Below are 26,545 nucleotides of genomic sequence, written 5' to 3' on the forward strand. Positions count from 1 at the left end.
GTCAATCTTATGGTACACTACAAATACGTCTGCCTCCCAAATATTGCGCGCACACACACACACACACACACACACACACACACACACACACACACACACACACACACACACACAGTCGATTGGTTAAAGCAGGTGTGAACGGATGAACTTAGAGCTGACCACTTGTGATCACTGAAGACACAGGTTAAAAAGGAAAAAGAAAAGGTTGGGAACCACTGCTGCAGACAATGAGAAAAAAAGAAAAAAACCTCCTCTCTTTGGAAAACCCATCATATCCAACTACACGTCCCCAAACTTCCAGGGAAAAAACATAAAAAGCTTTAAACCGAAAGGTTATTTCCTCCTGGTTTTACCTTATGACATGAAAACTTGAAGTTGAAGTTCATGGTGTCTGACTTTAGCTCACCTGTCTGTAGTCTTGGAAGTATTTGAAGGTTCTTTTCAACTGCTGGACGACTGGAGGGTCTGACAGGAAGAACGGAAGAAAGGGTTAGACATTTTCTCAAATACATATTCAGTGTAAATTCTCATGTAGCAGCAGCAGCAGATGACTTTAGGACTTTATGAGAGTATATATCAGCTACAAGGACCAAAGATATTAAAAAGCTCCAGTTTAGTTTACAACAATCTGCCACGTTTTACGATTACTGTTTGTTGTTTGTTGAATAGGTGGTTGGATAAAGTTCTCATTGGTCTTTTACTTTTTATTGCACTTACAGTAAAGTTCAGTCATAGTAACATCAACTTCAGTAATTTTCAGTTATCTTCACTTCAAATGGTTCTATGTGCCGTTTGCTGTGTGTGTGTGTGTGTTGTGTGTGTGTGTGTGTGTGTGTGTGTGTGTGTGTGTGTATGTGTACCTGTAGCCCCGCCTCTCCCGCAGAGCAGAGAGAGCAGTCCAGGGGACAGAGAGGCAGTGTGACCATAGATGATTTAGTCAATAAATATATGGCGGTTAATAGTGACTGGCCGCCACAAATAAATCAATGTATGGGAAACAATTTGTCGTTAATTATGGCGACTAATCACGGAAGCCCTAGGTCTGAATAAACATCAGCTGAGTCAATTTAAATCACTTATTAATATTTTCTGGACATAATCACTGTGTTAAAGCCTGTGAGACAAAGCCGAAACAGCTGAGAATCATCCACAAATCTAAGCTGAAACGACAGCAACATCATACATTTACAGGTTTATAAAATGACTGAAGATGAGAAAATGTGGTTTCATCCCCTTCAATTACTTCCACCTGGAAAGGAACAGAGCAAAGCTGGATGAGATCTGATTGGTTGGGCTGTCAACATGAAGCTTAGCGGATTAGTTATTATCATTGTGCTGATCAGAGGAGTCACATGGTTCAACCTGCAGCCTCCAAAGTGATCAATGAGGTTGAGGCGCGACCTGCTGATGACGGCGATAAGCCAGCTAGATGAATCCTGCTATGACGACTCCAGCTGTCAACACACTGATGACTAATAATAATAAAGACTTCATTTCCCATGGGGCCATGGGCTCATTACCGCAAACAGGGGCACAATAGCAAGTTACACACACGCGTGCCTCTCTCTATCCCTCCACCTTCATCTTTAAACATGCTCCGTTGAAGCTAGCACGCTCCGGTCCCCGGGGATTCTATCCCCCAGGGTTCAAAGCGGCGTGCTGAAGCAGGAAGCAGAAGCCATCTGCCACAGTCCTGCTGTGATGACGCGCTTTCACACATGTGGGTGTGTATATATACTGTATGTATATGTATAATGTAGATACCAGATGGGGGTGGTGAATAAAAAGAGGGTGGATGTACATGTACATGTAGAATCCCTAAATTAAAAAAATATATGCACCTGAGATTGAAAAAAATAAACTGATTTGATTCAGTTTTACAGCAAATTCAAGCTGTTAGCTAAAAAAAAAAAAAAAAGAAAAAAAAAAGAAAAAAAAAACACAAAATAAATCGACACTTTCATTTGTCTTCCAGATGTTCAGAGGTGGCAGGACTGCGAGCAAAGTCAACATAAAGACACGAGTGGATGTGAAGAAACAGAAACTGGTGTCAGAAAAATGCAGACGATGCTGTCGACCAGCATGCTCGTGTTTTTGGTGAACACTAAACTGAACTATGGGTTTTGGGATGTTGGCTACACAAAACAAAAGCGGGGTCATATCACTCTGCTGGGGCTCCCCTGCACGCACACACACATAAACCTGATAAACAAATAAACCTGAAACCTTGTCAGTACAGAGAGAGAGTTAACACTGTGTCAGCCACTTCCAGTTAAAGCTAACAAACAACAAACAAATAAAAGATGCTAACGGTTCTGATCCATCAGCTAGTCACTGGTTCTGGTCTCAACAGACTCCTCATCTGAGTCTGGGTCTGACTGAGGGTCAAACATGTGGCTCTCTCTGATGTTTCCTCCTCTAACCATCTTGATACTCTCTGCTCTTTCACCTGTCCACCTTGAGCAAGCAGGTGGTGTGCTGGGCTTAAGGCCAGACCCACACTTCTAAACCAGGAAGTAAGAGTAAATGAGCTTCAGACATAGTTTACAGAGGTGGTGGTGATGGGGGCATAGATGAGGTAATGCTTCTGTCAGAGTGGCTGATGGGTGCATGAACAGAGGAGGACAGGAGACGGATGGAGAGGAGGAGGAATATTTGTCATCCTATCAGCTTCCAGCACTGAGAGGAGGATGTCACTGTTCACGTCAAAATTTCCTACTTTCACTAATCCAACAAGTCCAACTCTTTGGTCCTGACGGAAACTTCTAAGCTACTACTTGATGGTTTGCCATGAAATTTGGTTCAGGTATTCATATTGCCCAAAAGATTAATCCTTATGTCTTTCATGATCCCCTGACTCTCAAATTAGCACCACCTGCAGGTCTATCCAAGACATCTGAACATGTCACCCACTAACCCTGGGAGAATCTGATGTTTTTGTTGCACTCCTACAAACCATGTTTCATTCAGCTATTTACAATTGTGTGGTACCATTACAGAGGATGCTTTTAAAGGAGAAGTTTGAAATGTTTTAAAATGATTCAAGACTTGAAAGGTCAAAGTGGATGATGGTTATGGGTTATGTGATAAAGTTTTGTTTGCGTACAGAGCCACCCACGCAGAGGGAAGTGGATCTAACTCTTTTAAGTCAAAATGACCTCATATTTCTCAAAACTAGTCTTGAAAATCCTCCTTCCCAGAGTTAAAGAAAATCCAAACCAGTCAAAATCTACATCTGCACCAAGTTTGTTTGGATGAAAAATAAGCGAAATTCCTGTTGGTCACGTGTTGCTGCCTGTGTGTGTTTCCTCCTGATGATGTTCTGGGATTGAAGAGGCTACCTCCTCCTCTTTCTTCTCTGCTCTCATTACTCTCCTTTCATCGTCTCCCCCTCTCCAACGTTCTTCATTTCATAGTCAATGTCAGCTCTTTGTGTGAGAGGCCTCGCTCTGTCGAGCTGTCAGATCAGGGCCGTTTGTGCTCTGAGTCAGCCTGGGTGGGCCGATGTGGGCCAAACAACTTTCCTCCTGGTACTGATCTGCCAGTGTGATGCTGATGCAAATCAAGCCAAATTTATCCTGGTTGAGGTTACTGCACTATGAGTGCACAGAACTGGCTATCATCATGTCCTGGGCAGGCTGTGTACAGTGGCTTTATAAAGCTTGTTTGACACTGACACCACATCTACACAGGAAGTGCAACATGATCAGCTTGTTAGAGGGCCTCTGCCTGTTAGGAGGTCTATGTTAGCAGGTCTCTGTGCTCAGGTTCAGCACTGAATAAGCGTGTAACAGTACACATATTTGTGCTGTGCCATCCGTTACAGGATGTCCGGTTCAGTTCTCTCGGGGTCCAAATGAATACAATCTATCTTTAACCATGCATGTTAAGTGCAGTATGTTTTGTGTTCTGATGGTCAGTCTATGACACGTTAGAGAATAAAGTCTTCCAAGTGAGTGAGATGTTTTTTTTTCAACTGAAGGAGACGTTGTTAGAGCCAGTAGATCTGCTCTTCCTGAGGGCGCCCAGTCGCTCACCTGGTAGAGCTCTTACTATCGAGGCTTAGTCCTAAACACAGCGGCACAGGTTCAAATATGACCTGTGGCCTTTTGTTACATGACACCCCCCCCCCCTCTCCCTGACTTTCTCTCATTATGGCAATCGAAATAAAGACTTTTTTTTTTTTTTTTTTTTTTGTCCACCTGGAGCAAGCAGGTGGTGGGCGTGGCTCAAGGCCTGATCCATTTCTCAATCAGAAAAAAAAAAAAAAAAAAAAAAAATCACATTGCCATTAGTTTGGCAGATATTGCAATTTCAGTTGAAATGATTGTTTTTGCATTTCTGAAATGAATATAAAAATGATGATGTGATTTTTGTTGGTCTTGTACCAAACAAATATGATTTGTAGTGGGGAGTCTCTGTAGCACCACAACACTTATGGTGCTAAAAATGAACAACAATGTGACACATTTTACCTTTATCAATAATATTGCTGGTCCTGTGATTTGGATATTGCACTTGGCCATATTGCGATTTCAATTATATTTCCATTAACTGTGCAGCCTTCCTAAAGAAGAGTGAGAAAAATAATCTTGAAATGAATTTTGCATGTTTTATTTGTGTTCAGTGTTAAGAGTTTTTGACAATCCGAATCCAGTGTAAAGCTGAGAGACAGCTGATAGTTTTTGCTTCCAAGTTTTACTCTGACTATTGAGTGTTTACGAACCATTTCAAAATGCTAGGAAACACAAAGTTCTTGTTCATCTACTCTATGTTTGGGTGTGTGTGTGTTTTTTCAAGGAACACACACACACAGGGTTATTATAGATGTCATGAAATCCAAGGGGGGTTGATTTGTGCGTCGTTGTGTGCATGAGCATGTTCATGTGCATGTGTGTATGAGGTGGCACATTCCCTGGTTACCATGGTATCCGACGCTCCTCTGCATTGCATACACGAATGCCGCCACTTGGCGCACAAACAGAGTCTGTAGCTAAACATGTCCCACAAGACCTATTTATACATCCATTCATCCATTCATCCATCCATCCATCCTTCCATCCATCGTCCAGCCCTCCACTCACCTTCTGCTGCTCCCTTAGGAGGAGGAGGAGGAGGAGGAGCAGGAAAAAGAAAGTAAGTAGGATACTGGACGAAGAGCGAGAGAGAGGAGAAAAAAGGAGGAGAATGGAGGCGGTCAGGGAGGAACAAGAAAAGATAAGGAGGAGGAGGATCGGACTGAGAGGTATGGAAGAAAAGGAGGAGAGGACGAAGGAGATGAAAGAGCACAGCTTATCTATCTCTCCTCCCTGAGGGATCATGAACTTTTACCCTCAGGGATGATATGGCCCTGGTCCCTAAGGTCCCTAAGAGGTCCCTGAGGTCATGATTGGCCCTCATTACTCTGAAAAGGACTGATGGGAAATGTGCAGGGAAGCATTTAGATCAAAACGATGTATAAGTCAGTAGTTAATAACTCAATATCATTTATCACCTCTCAGTAAAATCAATGTGATGTGATGACAATATGATGATGTCATGATCATGTGAGGTCTTCATCCACTGACCGCTGCATCCAACAAGCTTAGTTTCACTATCAATGACTCAACAACCTGAGGATCCTGCTTTAACGTCAGTGATCCATGTAAACGTAACATTGTGTGTTCAAATCCAGCCTCTCAACTAGGGCTGCAGCTATTGATAAATTTAGTAATTGAGTATTCTACCCATTATTCCATCGATTAATCGAGTAATCGGATAAGAAATACTTTTGTCTCATTAAAGAGCAACAGAAAATATAAAAAAGAGAAAAGAAAATGGTAACTAAATGATGTCATTTTAAGAAAAATTTACATTTTTATTGCTTAAATTTCATCGAATATCATACGTCATCTTCGAAAAGCCTTCATCCTCCACCATGGACAGCGAGCGCATGTCTGTCACAATCATGTATAAAATGCTGTCTTGTCTGGGAACTGAGCTGAAGCTAAACTGAACATGGTGCAGCTGTCCATAAAAAAACCTGTCGTTATGATGCTGTGATTTATTGAAAAATGTGAATTAATAATTATTGATATTTATTACTAGGCCTTAAATATCATACTGTAATTTCATAAAATTGGCTAATGTACTTTTATCAACTATGTTGAATGATTGCCCAACACCTGCTGACACTACTTACTGCAGTCAAATAAACTGAAGATTTTATTTTGCTGATATATTGCTTTCTAAAGTGTTACTGTTTAGACCATTTCTGTCGTTTTCTCTGGCCTGCTAGCCCATCAAATCATGTTTGCAACCCATATCTCAACAGTGTAAGAACTTCATATGGATTAAATGAAGCTTCGATGCAAAGAATTTGCCTCGATTATTTGTTTTATCGTTTTGTGATACATCACACCAATTCTCTCGCTCTCTCTGGCAAAAGTCTGAAAATATAACTCATAAATAAGAAAGATATTGTGTCTCTTCCTACTTTCTCTCGGAGTTATCATTTTACAGTTAATGCAGACGAAATCACAGCTCAGTCTTTGTCTTTCATTTGTGTTTGGCGATTTTGTCAGACAACGTCACAGTTGTAAAATCAGGATTTGACCATAGGCGGTCCAGACATAAATAAATAAGTCCTGAATCTTCTTTATTTAGCTTAAACATCTGAAAAAATAAAATGCATCCGTTTTGAAGTTTGACATTAATTTATATTTTTCTTATTGGTAACAGGACAATGAGCTGACTTTCACAAATTATCCAAACCTTTACCACAACATCCCCATAACTTCACCTAACACTGACCTAAAAGAACCAGTCTGATGTTATTCTGTGTTTCTGAAAACATTTCATGTGCATTAGTCCTTCTCTCTCCTCTGTCTGTGGCTCTCAGCTCTGAGTCCACTGGTTCCTCCTGAAGATGTAAATCGGTCACTGTAGTTTTCAGTAAACATTACTCAAACATAGACTATTTTAAGTGGCAGATTAAAACATAGTTATTGCTCTAATTGGTATTTGGGGCAGAGAGACAGTGGGTGGGGAACTGAGTTAAAATAAATGACTGTGTGTTCACAGGGATGAAGGAACATCTGCAACAGAGAGGCTCCAATGGATTTTAAAAAGGCTTTTGAGAACAGTGGAGCTCTTGGAGTCTTGGAGAAAATATGTGTCATGGTTCCTTATGACATTTGGACTCAAATCTGTCAAATCTGTCATCCTGTCTTTTAGTGGGCACTTGGCCTCAGGGCTGGGTTGTCTGACCATCTCTCAAAACAAAAGCATGGGGTTGTGACATCATTGAAATATTGGTATAACATAACACATTTTCAGACTCTCTCCACTAGAGTGTCACAGTGTTGCACTTTGTTGTTCACATGAAGAAGTGACAGAAATCATTGTCTAAAGAAGAATAGAGCTTCACAGAGAAATTAAAAGCCAATGTAATGTTGTAACATCTGTAATGTTTTACCATTAGCATTATCAGCCCAACAAACAAAGTAGTTTGATCATTTTTATATTTCACTAAAAACACATGAAACATCATGTCAGCCCTTCTTAATTAGTCGTTCAAAACTCAAAGGTTTGTTGCCTAATGTTTGGCCAACGTGCCGGCCGACCCAATCTGTCGTTGGGCTTGGTTGGGTATACTACCAACTTAAAATATCTATAGTGCGTGTGAGTGTGTGTGTGGTGTGTGTGTGTGTGTGTGTGTGTGTGTGAGGGACAGCTGTGAGCCGTACATGGGGACAGAACTCTCTGGTTAAATGAATTCTGATTGCCTGCTGATACTAGTAATCCCTTCGTCAATACCTCTGCGTCCCTGAGGCCCAGTCCTGCCTGCGCACACATCCCTCCTTCTGTTCATCAATCAATCTATCCATCGATCTGTCCACCAGTCTGTCCATCTACACAGCCAACCATCAATTCCATTCTCTGGTCTGTCTGCATGTCTGCATCAGACTTCACTTCACTCTTTGTTCCGTTTTAGTTCAGCTAACGAGCCTCCGGCTGTAAACAACACATTAGCTTTATGAGCTGCAGACCTCATAGAGTCAGAGAGCAGGACGGAGATAAAGACAGATGGACAGACAGATATAGACAGAGATGAAGATGAACAACATGAAGAGAGGAGAGGCGGTAATAAAGTTACAGACAGAGGGAGGGATGAAGAAGTGCAGTTTTGGAGTCAGATAAGGAAAAAGTGGACCCTGGGGAGTATTTTATGATGGACGGAGTGGCGGAGGAATGGAATCAGCTGGAGGGATATGAGCAGGCAGGAAACACAGACTGGACCTCAGGGAGAGAGAGTTATTGATGAAGTGATTATTAGCAGCAGGAGATCAGAACTCGTTTGGAGGGGGAATCTAATCGCAGCGGATCAATGTGAAGATCTGAAAGCCCAGAAGCAATAGTTAACCAGTGTCAGCTGCACTGGATCAGTGCAGTGCATTAAAATTGGCCACAACATGAAAGACTATCATTAAAGTTCCTCCAGACACATTTAAAACTCTTTAAAAATCATCTGCTATGATTAATATTGTGTTTAACACACAAAAAGTGAAAAACAAAAATCAAAAACTGGGTCTGAAGGTCATCTGCTCACTCTCTACCCTGATTAAGAAATCTGGATCAGGCCTTGTGCCCCGCCCACCACCTGCTTGGTCCAGGTTGACAGGTGGAAGAGCAGAGAGCAGTGTGAGCGCAAATGTGTCCTGGGCCACAGTGAAGGACCAAATACTCTACTGATGTCCTCTGTCAGTGTGATTAGTCCCAACACAGTTTCATAAAGAATGGATTTTTTTTACTATTTTAAATGGATAGAACTTTATTTCATTATAAGACCTGCGCGCAGCAACATTACTTTGCTCAACCCCTCCGTGCCCTGCTCACTCTCTCCATCTCTCGCTCGCTCACTCTCTGTCACTCTCACTCACACACGATTGGCTAAAAACAACAACACATACCTGTGTATTTACATATAAAGCAGGAAGTGAGATCCGATCACAATTGGTAAATCGAGACTCATGTGGAAACGCAGGTGTAAACGGATGAATTTAGAGCTGACTATCTGTGATCGGATAACTGAAGAGGCATGTTAATGCAGGTCTGGACAGGGCCAGAGAGACTCAGCCACATGTTTGAGCCTCAGTCAGACCCAGACTCACATGAAGAGTCCATTGAGACCAGAATCACAGACAAGCAGACCTATCAGAATGATTAGCTTAGTTAGCATCTTTTATTATATTAAATTATGTTGTTTGTTAGCTTGTAACTGGCAGGGGCTGACACAGTGTTAGTGTAAAACTTTGCAGCTGTGACTGAAAACGCTTCTTTTCATTTGATGACTCGCTGTTTGTTGTTTACTGTGACTTTTCCAGGAGTTTCCAGGAGCAAGTATTTCTCAATACAGATGAAATTACTTATAATTATCTTATATTATTATATTATATATTATCATACATCCAAGAGGTTGTTGTGACCTCTGACCTCTGCTGTTGGTCTGAAGCTCAGTCTGCTGCCAAATGTCTTTCTCTGGATAATTCACCAGAATGTAAATGTGTGTGTATTTTGGGTGGTGAGTTTGGGTGGTACGGGGTGAATGATGGGACAGGGGCATATAGGTGGTTGTTACACACACACAAACAGTGAGAGAAGTTGGCAGTGCCACCGAGGCTCTGTGAAGTGATCCGTCATTCAAACAAAAATTGACACATTGACACACACACACACACACACACACACACACACGAAAGTGTGGTCACACTCACCTCTGTCGAACTCATCTGGAATCTGTCAGAGAGAGAAAAGGAGAGAGAAATTATTCAAATCTGACTGACGATCAATCACATACATCAATCAATCAATCAATCAATCAATCAATGCATCGTGTTGACAGTAAACGTGTCTGCATCACATCAGGACTAATCAGTGAATCCAATACAACAACTCAGGGTTTATGTTTGATGTGACGATACAATGCAGCATATCGGTTAAACAGACACGTTTCCCAAAGTGTTAAAAACTGACATCAGCTTGAGAAGAGGAGAAAAAAATAAGAACAGGGAAAGAAAGAAAAAAAGAGTGCTAATGAAAAGCAGAAAAAACAGAAACGTTAGGTCATGAGAAATAATATATGACGAGGAATATAAGACAGAAATGGTCAGTGTGAGGGAGGAGGAAAAGAACTAGAAGGAGAGGGAAGAACAGAAAGCAGGAGGTTGAAGTAAGGAGGAGTTTAGCAGGGAGGATGTGGTAGAGGAGGAAGATGAGGAGGAGACAGAGCTGTGCAGGGTTAATCAGGACTATGAAACAAAGGTGGGAGCAGAGGTGAATGACTCCACCTGGTGGCCAAACTGTAAACCTCACTGACTTGCTGTGAGGTCAACTCCATTATTTCTACAGTACGAACCACAGAAAGACAGCTGTGACATCTGACCCTTCGCCTCTCTATTGGTCACGTAATTAGTTCAATGTCTAAAATCCTAAACTTATTTTGGCAGATATTGCAATTTCAGTTGAAATGATAGTTTTTTCGTTTCATTTTCATTGAAAAAAATACAAAAATGTTGTTTTTTGTTGGTCTTGTACCAAACAAACATGTTCCTTTACATCTGAAGAATATGATTTGTAGGTCGGGACGTCTCTATAGCACCACAACACTTTTGGTGCCAATAATGCACAACAATGTGACTAGTTCTACCCTTCAATTTGGATATTGCACTTATTATATTGCACGGCCATATTGTGATTTCAATTACCGTATATTTTTTTATAATTGTGCAGCCCTAACTTCAGACAGTTTTAGTTAAAGTTTGTCCCTACAGAAATATCAACCACTGTATCAGAGTCAACCCAAACAAAGGGTTAACATTTAATATCCAAACACTGAAGTGCAAAACATGAAGGGCCTAGCCTCACAGAAAAAATAAAAATGTGAACAGTGTTGTGGCGGTTGCTTGCCGTCCCCTGCAGTTGGCTTGTCTATAGTACAGGGTTGTAGTATTGCAGCCCAGACCATTCCTGCTTTCAGAATTTCATTCATCTTTTCTACATTTTTATTCAGAAAACTTGACTTAATTTTAAAAACCATTGACTAAATCACCACTGAGTCCAAGTACTGCTACAGACCACAATCAGGACTCCCCTGGTGTCAAAGTAAACCCTGTGCACACGTTTCCAGTCTTAAGGTACTCTCAACTCAATTTTGTTTGTATTCTAAAGGCACTTTACCCTTCAAACACATTTGATTCTTAGCTCAGATTTTTCAGATCCCTGTACTCCCCACTGTGATTAACTAATTCAATACATCAACTATCAGTGACTCCACCTCTGACACAGGAGGATGAACTTGTTAAAGTGCTGTATGAGACTTTCTCTCATGAAAATACGTCATCTGAGGAGACCAGATGCTAACACACAATGGTGAATCGATGTCGGGGCAGAGCACAGCTGCTGCTTGTTGTGGTGTGTGTGTGTGTGTGTGTGTGTGTGTGTGTGTGAGGGGGGTGGGTGGGGTGGTGAATCAGGCCGTTAAAACCCCATCGACACCTCAGTATGACCGCAGGCCTGCAGCCTGGGAGAGCAGGTAGGGAACAGGTTCCCACACACCAAACACAGTGTGTACAACACAGGGCATTCTGCCATATGAAGAGAATCACAACTTTATCTGTTGGAGACATAGACCTTCAAAATGAAATATTTTTAGAAGCAGGAAAGACTCAGAGACTGTATTACTTGATAAATGGAAAGTAAGTGAAGTAAAACAGCCATTAACTGACATCCGACAGAAAGGAGATCAGTCTGTGGTGAAGGACGGACACTACTCTGCTACAGAGACAAAATATTGTATTCAATATAATACTCACAACCAGAATGTATCAATAAACAATGACTGAACCCACCCCAGTCTCAGCTGTTCCTCTGTTTCTGCAGGTTAGTAAAATCTGTCTAATCAGTGGCACCTGAAGGAGTCAGGAGGTAATGCCTTTTTGTCACATGGAAAACAAGTTGAAGACAACTACAATACCACCATTAAAGGAAAATCCCAGTTTGTTACATCATTGCTCTTCTTTTGATACTTTCATCCATTGTTTCCTTCCAGTAATAACAACGTTGTTTTCACTGACAGACCTGGAGACACTTTTTTCCTGAATGGATCATCTTCAGTGTATAAAACACTCCTGAAGACACAGTGCCATCGATAGCATCATAGTCAAATATCAGAACTGGTTGCCACAGCTGGAGAACATGTGTGCCCTATTTGAAGGTGTAATATCAGAAGCATGGAGCAAAGTGAAAAGTGTGTGCAGATGTTCTCCATCTTTTAGTTTATGCCACATCATAAAAACACATTCTTTCAAACTTTGCTCTTTTCCTCTGAACCTTTAGATCATATTCTCCACAAAGTCACATGTACTGATATTCCTCTTGGTTTTAATCAGCATCTGCAGACATGTGCACTGTCTTACCGTGAGATGTATCTCAACATGTTGCTGCTGGAGCAGCAGCAGCAGCAGCTTGGTGGACAGCGGACTTCGTCACACCTTGCTGACACAAGTGTCCACTTCTGACACACGTCAAGTCCAATGAAGGAAACAGTTAGAGACAGGAAGGTGAGATAAGTGTGCAGTGTGAACAGCACCTCCCACAGTGAGCCAAATGCTGTTTGAGACATCGTCCTGCCTGGAGACTGAAGACATGAGCAACATGTTTGACTCGTGCCATATACTATATATCATACACCATCATGCCACAATATCAAATTCAGTTCTTTAATGAATTTCGAAGAACATGTTTGACTTTCTCATTATGGGCAGTTGAGAGGAGATTTATCAGAAATTTAAATCTACAAACAATAATGTCTGACAGGATGTCAGACACCATCAGTTCTACTTACAAACAACCCACAACTGAAACGATCAGTCGATTAGTCGAGCAACAAAAAAGTAATTGGCATGTACATAATTAATAATTAATTAATCATTTAATTTCAAACAACTTATATTTCTGTGTCTTAAAAAACAGTAAATTACATAACTGTTGCCTGCATACAAAAAGACATTTGATGATGTCACCTTGAGCACTACATTTTATTTTCTCTTTTGATTGATCAATTAATCAAGAAAATAATTGGCAATTATTCATTGATAATAATAATTATTTGCAGGTTTTTGGAAAAGGAATTTCAAGTCGCAGAATGTTTAATGAAATAAGTGATTTAGAACGTGATTTCTTAATTTTTGAAAAGTGATTGTGGCTATAATGCAAGATGAGAGAAGTGTGTCCTGATTTCCCGCACTTTCACCTCACAGCCTTCTGAAAAAGGTTGAAGCACAATAAGATGTAAAGTTTATGAGAAGTGTGTCCTTTGAAGAATTTCTTCTCAGAGTTTCACCTCTGACACCTGGGACCTGTACCCTATGTATGTATGTATGTGTGTGTGTGTGTGTGTGTGTGTGTGTGTGTGTGTGTGTGTGTGTGGGGAGAAGTGTGCCTCAGCTTTGAAGTGACTCAGTCTGCCTAGACAGGATACAGCCAAGGAGTTTATAATGCGTGACAGCGGGAAGGAAAGGACGGCTCCTCGTTCCCGCATCATCACTCTACAATTAACACATAGTTTAACATACTGATCTCACAGCAATGACAGCTGCTCATTTTCATCATGTTGAGTCCAGACGTTTCACACAGCTCTCAGCAGCTCCAGTGATAGACACTATCTCTACATGCAAAACACTGTGGCTGAAATGCAGACCACAAGTCAACGTGTTCAACTGTCACTGAACTCCACTTGAAATTCTTTACGACAGCTTTACGACTTTATTGCAGACTTCAATGTAAATGTCTGTGCAGTTCCTGCTACAAGCTCACTGTTATGCAGCTAAATGAGCCCTCTGACCTCTGACTATAGATTGAGAAGAAATGAAAGATTTCTGACTGATTAATCTCTTGTTGATTGTGCAGACTCACTAATCAATACAGTCATGCAGGGATGATGTATTTTTGTAGCCCAACCCTGAAGTTATCATCACCCTGGTTCCCTCCACAAAAGGTCAATTTGATTTTCCATATGTCTTCATTCAACATAATTTTCTGATCCTGACAGGTTTAGTTCAGCAGAATTATCTTATCTAATGAACATCACTTTATGATGTTTGAAATACAAATCAGCAGAAGTAAAAAGCTAATGTCAGGCTATAAAACCAACTACACCACGGTCACATGACTTCACTGTCACCACCAAAAAACTTCAGCTTGTAGTTTGATTTAACTCTGACCTCTTCTACAAAAACCTTTCCTCTGACAGAGTTAGAGGTAGTTTATATAAAAACAACGAAGCTGTGAAGGTGGACTGGTGAGAAGATCAATTTTCATGTTTAACGTCCCCGACAACCTCTGTAGTCTCATTTAGACACCAGCAAATGGTTCATTCATTATTAAAAACTGTCATCAATTTAATTTCACAAAGATCAGGCTAAGACATTCACAACACACTAAAGATCATCACCTCACAATGTTCATTATCATCACTTCTGTTCTGAAGTCATCAAAAAATCAAAATAATATTTCTCATGAAGAAAAGTTTTTGAATTGAATATTTGTTTTTTCTGGAGAACATAACTGGAGATGTCTACGTGTCGTGTGGAAACTGTGATTGGCAAAGAAGAAATAATCGGCTCATTAACTGATGATGAAAATAATCATTGGTTGCAAGCCTGTGATCAACTCATCAATTGATCAAACGGTTCTAAACTGCAGAGAGCTCCTCAGCTTCACTGAAGCAGCTAAGAGTAGGTGTAGTAACTTTATTACCAAAGCAGAAGCTGGACAACGTGCCTGAGACCACCCACCCACACCAACACTCCTGCCACCGAAGAGTGTTTTCTTTGAAGTATTGTACATTTCCCACACAGCTCCGGCACATGCCAAATGTCACAGTCCTGTTCAGCAAATGTCCTGTGAAGACGAGAGAGAGTTAAGGGACGAGGAGGTGAGAGAAGTGTGTCCTCTGAAGGCTCTGACGAACAGCACAGGACGACCTAACATGGACATGAGGAGTGTGTCATCTGTTGGAGCTGAACGCTCCTGGCAGGATGTGCAGGTGAGATAAGTGTGCTCTTTGAAGGAAGCAGTCCTGCTCAGCTGTAAGGAAGTGAACCGAGCCGAGACCAAAGACGCCATCACTCCCACATGCTCACATCCTCACATATCACAGCTGCTTTAATTTAGCCACATTAAGGCCAGAAAAGACCTGGTCAGCAAAACAAGAGAACTGAGACTCATTTTCAGCTGTCAGGGTCTGAAAGACATTGATTTAATCTGGATAATCAAACTGTAAGAAAGCAACATCCTCATCTTGATAGAGTACTTTAAAGAAAAAAGCTGAGCATGAAGTTACTGGAGGCTTCAGTCAGAGGAACATGTGATTCTTCTGCCTTTTGCTGAAGGAGGTTGAATGAAGACAATAAATATAATTTTCCTGTGGATGACTCCACGTTCCCACACCAGCAGCTTCAAAGTCACAGAGACAAAGGCCATTGTGCAGGAAGCCGTCCTGACACGTTTGGCTCTCTGGTCCCAACAAAAGGATCCTAATGTGAGAGAAGTGTGCCCTTTGAAGTGCCTTGTCTTCCCACACCAACACCTCTGGCAGCAGATCCTGTCTGAGCTGAGACATGGCCTCAGTGTTTCCCACCTCAATATCAACACTGACCACCATATATCGATTTTATCAATTATTTATTTTTACCATTTTATTGTAGAGCTGTTTCACCAGTATGAACTCGTTCCAACAATCTGGAATCCTACACGTCTTTATCTATAGATTATATATCAGTTATCAATATTTCAGATGCAGGTTGAAACTAGATTTTGGATGCATTTTGTGAGATTAGTGACAACAGGCCTGTCTTTTAAATTTATGATCAATATTTTCCTTCCTGCTGCCATCAGACTGTACAAAAAACATTGCACTCAGTAGACCACACACAAACCAAAGACTGACACTCACCATGTGCAATAATTTAACTCACCATCTGTGAAATATCACCTATCTGCGGCTATTTTTTTGTTATATTTATATATTCAATTATCTCATTTGTACATGTTATATTATTTATCTTTTTTAAGTACTTGATATTGTCATTTTGCAGTTTTTCTTTCTTTGTACCGTCACTTTGCTGCTGTAACACTGCAAATTTCCCCATTGTCGGACTAATACAGGAATATCTTATTTTATCTTAATTACAAAATACACAAAGCAAATGTAAGCTCAAAGGTCCACTTACTAGCTTTTCAGAGCCTTCGTTGATATCTGTCAACAAGCATGAGGAAGAACACCTCAAGATGCTGCTAAAAGCTCCAAAAGTAGCCTTTTAATTTAGATTGTTTTGTTATGTAAACTGAAACTTAAACACAAAAGGTACATTTTTAAAATCAAACTGTTCTATCATGAATACAGGAAAATTTTACTTTCATATTGGCAAAAAGTTACTGATTGAGGCTTCGAAATCTGAAGTTAAATACAGTAGAAACCACTTATACTGATCACAGTAGCTTGAATAATTCAAATCTTCTGTCTTTTCATTCACTGTAGTAGCCCACTACTGCAGCTGTCATATGCTGAGGCATTATTTGCACAAGGTTTTTGAAGCTAGTGTGTAACTACTGCTCTCCCAGCAAAAGTTCACTTTGTGTTAATGTGTGTGTGTGTGTGTGTGTGTGTGTGTGTGCTATGTGTGCATGTTTGCTGTACACACTTGTGCACCATGTGATATCTCCACTCCCATGGAAGGAGACCACCATAGTACAGTTTATGTTAGTTTTTTTTTTTTTTTAGCAATACATACACAAATGTAAATTAGATGGTGAGCTGCATGAGAAATAAAGAGTAAGAAAATCATTATTGTACATTTAGTGATCACAAGTGGTTTCCACTTAACAAGTGGTCAGTCATGTGGAGACTCATGTTAACACCAGGTGTGAACAGGTCTTCTGATGTTCCTGACTTTCCCAAACTCACCGCTCCACCATGTCACAGCTACCTGTCGAGTGTGCCGCCCAGCCACACCAGCCCTTATATTACAGTATGACAGAGAACAAAAGGGGGATGCTGAAGGTGACATAAGTGTGCTCTACTCCTTCCTTTCCCACACTGATGCCTCCTGCAGCTCCTTCAGTCGTCTGCATGACGGCCTGCCAGTCCTTATTTATACCTCTGTCAGACAGACACACATCACACACACCTGTGAAGTGTGCCCATTAGCAATTTACAGAACAGGAAGAGGATCTCCACCCGCACACATCAAAAGGAAGCAAATCAAAGAAAAAACAGCAGTGTGCTAAAGTGTGCCAACACAAATCAACGCATCAGTGCAGCACTGGTCGACACACGTGTGAATATCTCATTTGAGCCTGAATAGATGGGTAAATGTGTCTTCATTGTGTGGACACAAGCTTTCCAACCACAATCACCTGAAAGCACAGGTAATGACAGGTACTGCTGGTAATGTGTGCAGGATCACCGCTGCAGGAATTGTGTGTGTGTGTGTGTGTGTGTGTGTGTGTGTGTGTGTGTGTGTGTGTGTGTTTGTGTGTGTGTGAGAGAGTGACAGTTAAACTTACCGTGTTTCCTTGCTCGTCCACTGAATTGGTGCCTGAAAAGGAAATAAACACAACAGTTAATTACCTGTGTGGAGAAAGTATCTCACCACTGTGAGCCCTTTGTGCATGATACAAAAAGAAAATCCTCAATTATCAACACGAGTTCCAGCTTTGACATTTGTTTAGAGAACAATTATTTGAGTCATGTAACTCTATAGTTTTGAAGATGATTAATAGCTGAGAATTCACTGCTTCTTTGTTGTCAACCAGAATGTTTATAGCAAAAGTGTGGAAGCTGCCATCAAATGTTTAACTGTGTGTTCACCTTCTCTGATTGGATAGTCACCCAGTTAAAACTCATACAGTCCAATCCTGCAGTAAATCCTCTTTAATGAATGCTGTAATGTTCAGTTAGAGAACAAAGTGTGTTAAAGATTTGTTGATTCAACTCTATGATCATTCTGCAGACTGCAGTATAAGGTGCTGTTGAGTTGTAATGCATTATCAAAGAGGGTTGTTCAGCCCATCCTCATTGGTTGGACAAAATAACAGGAACACCTGTCAACATAATGCAATGCAGAATGATCATACAGTAAAACTGCCACCTCTCTAACACACTTTCATCAAAAATTGAAACCTGTATGAAGGAGCACTTACTGCAGCACTGTTGGATTAGACTGACTCAGTTTTAGCTCCGTGTTCCTAATAAACTGACAACTGAATGTATAACAGCTGATGTAATTCAAAGTTTTACCAGCCCAAGTCAAGACTAGACCTAAACCAAAACCAATTAGTTCATGGATCAGTTAGTCAAATAACATGACTGATGATAACAGGTCAGGCTCTGAGAACTTTGATGGACATTCTTTTATTTTTCAAAAAATATATAGACTAGATATAGATTCATTCATCAAATATAGCCAATAGATAGACAAATGAAAATACACACTTGAAAAAGACTAGTAACTATTCTTCTATGTTTTCTGTAAAAAATAAGACATGCAAAGCACCAAAACATCTTTCCAGCCCTTTTATATAAAAGCTTCATTAGTATTTCTACAGTTTGATCACAGTATTCATTAAAGATTCATTCAAATAGGTTGGACTGAAGAGATTCAATTCCCAAGCTTAACACACTTTGTCATGTGTTATTTAGCCAGATCTGGCTTTTGCAGTTTTTTATCACCTGCAAATAATATCTCCACATCACTCAGGTCTGGTGACAACTGCACAAGAGTGAACAGTAGTTCACAAACCTATTAGCAGGGAAACCAGACAAAAGATGTTAACATGCATATTTTCCCTGAGCAAGATATCTTCAGAGGTTACACCACATGGCAGAGACGTGATCAAATCCAAAATTATCAAGCACAAATTCCCATTCACTACTCCACATGTGCAGCACAAATATTCCATGACAGAACAAAAGTTAAAAGAATCTCCAGCAGACATTTGTGGACACTTTTGCTTCCAAACATCCAAAGTAGTTCTGAAATTATGAAAAATGAAGATGTATATCCATCTTCTGTCTGCACTGTCCATCACGCCACCGCCCACTCCCCTGCAGACTGTGTAGATGAAAATCAAACAGTTCCAAGTGCATCATAATTTTCTGGTGATACTTCTTGTTCCTCCAATAACTTCAGAAATCATATTGAGAAAGAGCAAACAAATGAAGACAAAAGAAGGAAATCCAAAAGTGGCTTTGTCCCAGAGTAAAAATGAAAACTTCAGGGTCACTTAAAGCCTGAAGACCAAAAAATAAAAGCAACAATGTCTTCATGAGACCACTCAGTCCCTGCTGGGTTTAACAGTGTCCTGGTGTGCCAACTATAATTGACTGACTGCTGCTGAAAACCAACACACCCTCTAAACTTCTAAGAGAAGCTGATGACTTACTGACTGTTTTTAGCTGTAAAAGGTTTGTCTGACTCCAAAAATGTCAGACACTGTCGGCTCTGCCTCACAACAGCTGATCTACATTTCTATGTGCCCCCCCCCCCCGACTCTTTCTGTCATGTCAGCTTGTTGTTCTGCTACCGACTGAAAACTGAGCCGGCTACTTCAAACTTCACTTGCTCACAGCTCACACATGTATTTTCTACCTAACACACTGATGAAATAAGCCTCTTTAGGCTTCAGCCTCAGTGTCACTCTTCTCACCTCTGACTGACAGCTTCTAGCTCAGCCCATCTGTGGGCTGCCCCTCTAAACAGGAAGCTGAGGGAAGTTTGGAAGCCTAATCCAATGTTCCAAAATACTGAGGATTGTTTTCAGTAGGAACATAGAATATACTCACCAAATATGTAGACGATGCCAACCGCCCCGCCCAGTCCCATGAGTCCTGCCAACCGTAGCACTATCTTCTTAGCGTAGGCAGTGTTCTCCTTCTGTTTCTTGTCCTCTGCCTGTTCTCCCTCCCTCTCACCCTCCTTTCCCTCAGGAGGAGGCTGGCCCTGGACAAACAACATGACCATCATTAATGTTATTGAAAACAGGGCAGACTGTCACATGATCATTGATTTAACGTCTGAACTGATGGGTGAGTGTGGACTTGTTAGTAGGGTTGTCACGATACCAAATTTCTGTTTCGATACCGATACCAATATGTATTTCGATACTTTTTGTAAAAAGTATTTCATTATATTATTTATTGCCTTAATGGGTTATTTAAATATTTAAAGAATGTAATTTAATTTTTTTAAATAAGATGTGTATAAGAGACAGCCGGTATACCGTGCAACCCTACTTGTTAGTGTGATGTCGTGTTCAGTCAGTCAGACAAATATACAAGAGTACTGCCCTAATTCCCCCACTAAAAATATCATACTATCATTTGCTAATAGAGATGTGACAAAGGATGATAATTACAAATTAAAAATTAATTAATTTACCCTTTCATTGATCAAATCTAAAAACAGATGATATATTCAAGTTCCTAAAGCTCAAAGTGATGCTTGACTATACCAACAGCCAAAAACACCAAAGTTATAAAAGCAAACATTTCCTTGTACCAGAAAATATTTGCTATAATTACAGCAGGGACTCACACAATAATCAAAAATGACACTTCATATTTTTCTCTTTCATACTTTGAGACCACACACACATAGTGAGGTGCACAGCAGTGCCAGTGTAAAAGTTAATCAAACTTATAACATGCAGTACAACTCTTCTCTAGTACATAATGGTTTATTCAGCAAATGTTTTCAGCTACTTTAACTTCATCACAGTGAGGCTGTTTCAACTTTCTTCATAACAGTCCAACAATCAGTTACCTTAAATCAGCCCATATAGCAGGTTTTTTAAACGTCAGTAAACCTGCTTAAAAAAACGGCGATTAACTCCTTTTACACAGCCAGATGAGTTTGTCTCTCTGTTCAGACTAAGGACACAGACAGACAACTGCAGGGAGCAACGCCATCACATGCAGTTACAGAGTCAAACAGTGAGCTGCCAGCTGCCATGGAGACTTACAAAAATGGATCAGTTGCTCGTGTTGGTGCTCCTGTCAGGGCCTCTGTGTGAGATGCTTCAGTCGGTTATTGTGTGTTTTTAAAACCTATTGAGCACTGCTCGCTTTCAGTGGAAGGTGTAGCTGTGGTGTTTCTGGTGTAACAGCAATGTGCTGGACAGGTGACAGGTGTGTTTACAGAGTGTGCTCTGAAAGAAGTCACAGCTTGGAAAAATTGTGAAAATTAGTGTGTTCACCCGGACGTCATTTTTACATCACTGTAAATACCTGTGACTGCTGCTGAGTCATTGGACCCGGGAGTGAATGTTGATTGTGCCTTTTCATATCGAGTGTGTTTGATGTCCCCTTTCTAGCCATTCAACACTGGTCAAAAAACCTGCTAAGATCCACCAACATCTGGCTTTTGTTGGCAATGGAAAAGGGTCCCTGAGCACCAACCTAGGGATGTGACGTGACTAGGGCTGTCCCAAACGATTATTTTTTAAACGATTAATCTAGCGATTATTTTTTCAATTATTCGACTAATCTAACGATTATTTTTTTTATTAACCTAACAGTAATTTTATTGCAATTATTTTCAAGTTAGTCATTTAATATAACAATTTGCCCCGTCCAACATCTTGACTCGCTGCACCATGGTGTTTCCTCTTTATGTGCTCGTGCATGATTGTCGTGCTAGAGTGATATGCCAGATGCACTTTGCAGAGTCTGCAGACTACCGCACTGTTGGTGTCAACATTAAAGTATTCCCAAACTTTGGAGGACCGTGTGCGAGCCTTTTTTGCCGCGTGTTGCTCCACACGCTCCGTCGTACTGCTGGTAGACACCGCCGTGTTGTTCAAATAGATTACACAGACGCAAATCATTCACGTGGTCAATGACTTGTATCCGGGTAAACCAAAGACGATGGATATAAACGGTCCCATTATAAAGTTCCGGTTTTGTTCTATGAACATTTACCCTGTGTGGTTTTACACGACGCGTCGACACTAAAATTCCACGTCGAATAATTTTTATAATCGACAACGTCGATTACGTCGGATAATCGTCCCAGCCCTAGACGTGATGCATCCATTTTATCAGTCTGCACAGCAGCTAGTAAGTCACTGTTTCAATCTGCATATGTGTGTGCTCTGTGCTCTGCATATAACGTTTCTCTCTGTAGTTGTGTGTGTATCCTCTTAAACAGAAAAGCAAACTCGGCCAGCAGTGTAAAAGGAGTCGGTTTAAAAAACCTGCTTAAATGCACTAATTTTGGTGTAAAAAGGGTATAAACAACATTATCATTATCTTTTTCAGGTACAGAATACTAAATGTATAGCTAAAGTGATACACTTACAAGAGGATTATCAGTTAATAAAAATAAATACTAAACATACAATATTACAACCAACTATTCAAAATACTCTCATCTAGAGCCTGACCGATATTAGATTTTTGGGGCAGATGCCAATATCGATATTAGGGAGTAAAAAAAATTCTGATATCAATATATTGGCCGATATATTTATATATAAACACTTGTGAAAAAAATATGTAATGAAAGCAGGATATGTTACAGTTTTTACAATAAATTTTATTGTCCAAAATTACATCAGTGCACTGAAACGGTAAATTTCACTAGGAATTGGATAAAATAACCATAAAAATAAAGAACTATAAATAAAAAACATAAGAACACATATATATATTTAACTTGAAACAACTTGAAAACAAAGGATCAAATACACATTAAATACTGTCTATATAACTTGACCCGAGCATTTCCACTGAATTATTGCTTCTTAATAAAAGTATTAATATCAGTGCATATCGGAGAATATATACGCTGATAAAATTTGCTCTACATCTTAATCTGTCAGTGGGTAAAACTTTGAATCGCCATTTTTCCCAATTCAAAGGAGCAAAAATGTGTGCTCTTCATCTTTCAACCTCATTTTTCAAAAAGCAGGATATGAAATAATTTCTTCATATTTATGGATAATCCTAAATTCAAAGTTAATCTGCCGTTGAATTTAACAAATCCATCCTTTAACTACATTTCCTTTTGTACATAGAAAAAGTCCCGGTCTGTGAGAACAAACATAAAACAGGGACCACTTAATTTAAGCCTCTTCCGAGGTTGAAAAATAAACCCGGCCCATATTTGGGCCAGTATTCGCCTGGTTTCATGGCCCGCATCTTGCCCATATACAACATGTTTGTCAAATGCTACTTCCACATCTGGACCAATTCTGGCGCACACACAAAAAATCTTACAGCTGCTCGACAATACAGGATAATCACAGTCGGAATCTGCACAAATGTGGAAGTGCATGGGCCAGACTCAGGCAGAGGACCCAGGCACCCCAGAGTTGGGTGAGTAAGGCGGACAACACTGTAACACACTGTATATTTGTATGAAGTGTTTGAGCCATAAAATACTAAGTATTTTCAAGCTAATTCACTAGTCATCAGTTGCTTCACAACTAATGGCTCCAGAGAATTATTTCCAAATTGGGCTCCCTCAAGTTAAAAATGACATGCCTGCGATATCATTTTTATTATAATAATAGTGGAATATATAGACAGTAATAATGTCAGTGTCACAGCAACATGTCAGTCACGTGTGTGTGTGTGTGTGTGTGTGTGTGTGTGTGTGTGTGTGTGTGTGTGTGTGTGTGTGTGTGTGGTATACTGCAGATTTGGGTTTCGGGAGAAGGTTGAACTGAACGCGGAGAGGAGAGGGAGGGGACTGGTGTCTGTTCTGACCTTCAAACCAAACAAACCTTGGATGTCAACATTATTTATCTAACAGCTCCTAAAGATAAAACGACCACACACAATTATTTCAATGTGTGTGTGTGTGTTTGTGTGTGTGTGAAGAGCTGATATATGAAAGATCCGCAACATTATAGCGAGGCTTGAGCTGAGGCGGATGATGCTAACTCCATGCTTAATGTCATAGCTAGCCAGAGTATGAAATATCACAGTAATTAATGGAACAATTTGATGTAAATTTAAGCGAATGTGTACAGGAAATGGCTGTCAAGCCAGTGTGTCTCCTAGAGGCGCTACAGAAAGAGACGCACTGCGAATCCCACTAAAAACGTATGCTAACCATAGCCAGCTAACCTGCTAGCTAGCTAGCTAAGTTTCGGTCCATTCATTAAGCGGACTGCAGGGACAAGCGGGGCGGTGCATCGGAAATCGGACACTTATCCAGTTGACATTTATCCAAACAAAACAAAAAAAACACAAAATAAACATCTAATTCAGTCTGGTCCATCACTCTCTGTCTACCAGCTAAATACTTAGATGTAAGCTAGCTTTCACCATAACCATAGGTTGGAAATGTCAGAGAACTGGCTCCGATTTGTTTTACACTGGTAGCTTGGGTGGGCGGGGTTTCACTTACGAACCTATATGCTGAACGACTCGCTCTCCCCGTCAATATTGCTGTCTGCTGATTTAAAAATCGAGCGCACCTAAGCAGGCTGCTGCCTCACCTGACTCTCCTGCTGCTGCTGCTGCTGGAGTCTCTCCTGTAGGATAGCCTGAGCCAGTCCGCCCGTCGCACCGGCCACTCCGGCTGGCGGTTTGTCCGTGGACAGTGTCCGAACGATGTCCACCACGGCCAAGGAGGGGGCACCCACTGAACCGCTCCTGAGCCTCAGGAGGCCCCGGCTCGCTCGCACACACATGGGGAGCACGGACGTAGCCGACATCTTGGACAGTGACACTAACTGCCGGCGAACGTATGTGACGCGAGTCTAAAGGACAAAAGCATGCAATTGGCTGGTGTTGATTTGAGTGGCAGACAGGACGCACAGTCAGATGAGAGGAAGGCCATGCGTAGCAAGAGGGAGGCGGGCCATAGAGTTTTTGGTCCAATCAGAAGCCCGAGTGAGTCTGACCTTCGATTGCAACACAAACTGCCATGGTGGTTGATGGCAAAATTCCCCAAGTCTGCTTAGTTACATCACCTGTATTAAAGAACTGTTAAAACAAAACCATCCTCAGACATAATCATAACAATTTAAAATATTAATGCAGGAAATAAGTGTAAAACACTGTATTTCCTGTAAGTGTAAAATAACGAATTACAAATACAATAGAAGGTGTTTAATATAAGCATCTTCGATATTGACCAAGTACATTAGAGGGAATTTGACTCTTGGTGTACTCAAACAGCTAAGACAAGGTTTGCAGCCTTACAATTACTTCAAAGGTAAGTGGGAGCGCAAAATAAATACTGTGTGGATTATGTAATACTATTAGTTTTACCCATACTTTTATATATGTTTATAAAGAATATATATTTTGGCACATAAATCAGCACTGTATTGTGTCATCTCACCATCTCCACCAGAACAGATTTATTTTTCATCCCTTTCACAGATAAAATGCTATCAGTCTGATTTTTGATATGCCATATTATTTCCCTATAAATCTTCCAAATTTGGCATATATTGCAAGGATGCTTGAATGCATTGTGCAGTTGCAGCCACATTCAGATGATCTGGGAACACATCATCTCCAAACCATTCTGCAAAATGATATGGAATGATGATATGCATATGCTGCACACCACTTCACATGTGAGAAAACAATTACATGACAAATGGACAATATTTTTGACTACAAAGGTGGAAAATTGCCTTTGGTCCATCCGGCAGTTCATTCACACACTACACAACAACAAATGCAGATATGTGTATATATATATATATATATATATACTGCAAGTAACATGCAAGTAAGGTGCAATACAAACAATAAAAAAAAAACAATAGAAAAGAAAAACTTAAAGTCTCTGTACCTATGGATGTGCAGCTTTGACGTGCTTTCTGGACAAGAACAGGTATGTGGTCAAGTGTTTTGGTTGCAGGTAACTGTGTCTTTAGTCAACACATTGCACACTGGTCTCTTTGATTGATTAATAAGACAGAAGATTAAAACAAAGTTAAGCTTTAATTTGTGGTCAGACAGGTTATTCAACTGAAAACATAAAAAACACAAAAAAAGAGATTCTCCCTTCTTCATCAGGAACCAGCAGTAGAGATCGGACTCCCCTGACCTCAGCTGTGTGTCCAAGAGGAGTGACCGGTCAAAGTCTGAACCTCTTACATTCAAAGACGGACATCCTCCTTCTGAAGAGAAGTAAGCTGTTACTGACTCTATACTAATAAAAAGTAAGAATTTGGAACTGATGATAAACACACGAGTTGTGTACTGAAAGACAGAGCTTCCAGTAGCTGCGGCTCCATCAAGACTAGAAGTGACTGCAACAAGTCCTGGCACCTAAACAAAAAAATAGTATAAATAGTTGTCATTAGCATCCAAAATAACCCATAGGAGCATTTTCTGATCTGTGTCTTATCAGCAGGACTCAGCTCTAACAACTTAAGACTCAATTTGGTATGTATTTGGACACAGAATGAGTACTATGGGTTTGTCCCCATCACTTACATAGAAGTATGAGGGGATCTCCTAATGGCCAGT

At 40.5% G+C, this 26,545-nt stretch overlaps 1 protein-coding gene across 1 annotated transcript in view; it reads right to left on the bottom strand.

The window, feature by feature from the left end:
* The window catches only part of timm50 (translocase of inner mitochondrial membrane 50 homolog (S. cerevisiae)), a 42,458-nt gene extending 17,668 nt beyond the window's left edge, over positions 1-24,790 (bottom strand). The window contains exons 1-5 of the mRNA XM_023409591.2: positions 24,550-24,790; positions 19,886-20,042; positions 17,608-17,639; positions 9,756-9,777; positions 407-465 (exon numbers count right to left, since the gene is read on the bottom strand). Coding sequence (XP_023265359.1) covers positions 407-465; positions 9,756-9,777; positions 17,608-17,639; positions 19,886-20,042; positions 24,550-24,768 — 489 coding nt within the window. The 5' untranslated portion in view covers positions 24,769-24,790. The remainder of the gene's footprint in view (positions 1-406; positions 466-9,755; positions 9,778-17,607; positions 17,640-19,885; positions 20,043-24,549) is intronic.
* Between the last annotated feature and the right edge of the window lie 1,755 nt (positions 24,791-26,545).

Source organism: Seriola lalandi, unplaced genomic scaffold, assembly GCF_002814215.2.
Source record: "Seriola lalandi dorsalis isolate HSWRI2012SDOR001 ecotype SW California unplaced genomic scaffold, Sedor1 jcf7180002054399, whole genome shotgun sequence".
Taxonomy (NCBI): domain Eukaryota; kingdom Metazoa; phylum Chordata; class Actinopteri; order Carangiformes; family Carangidae; genus Seriola; species Seriola lalandi.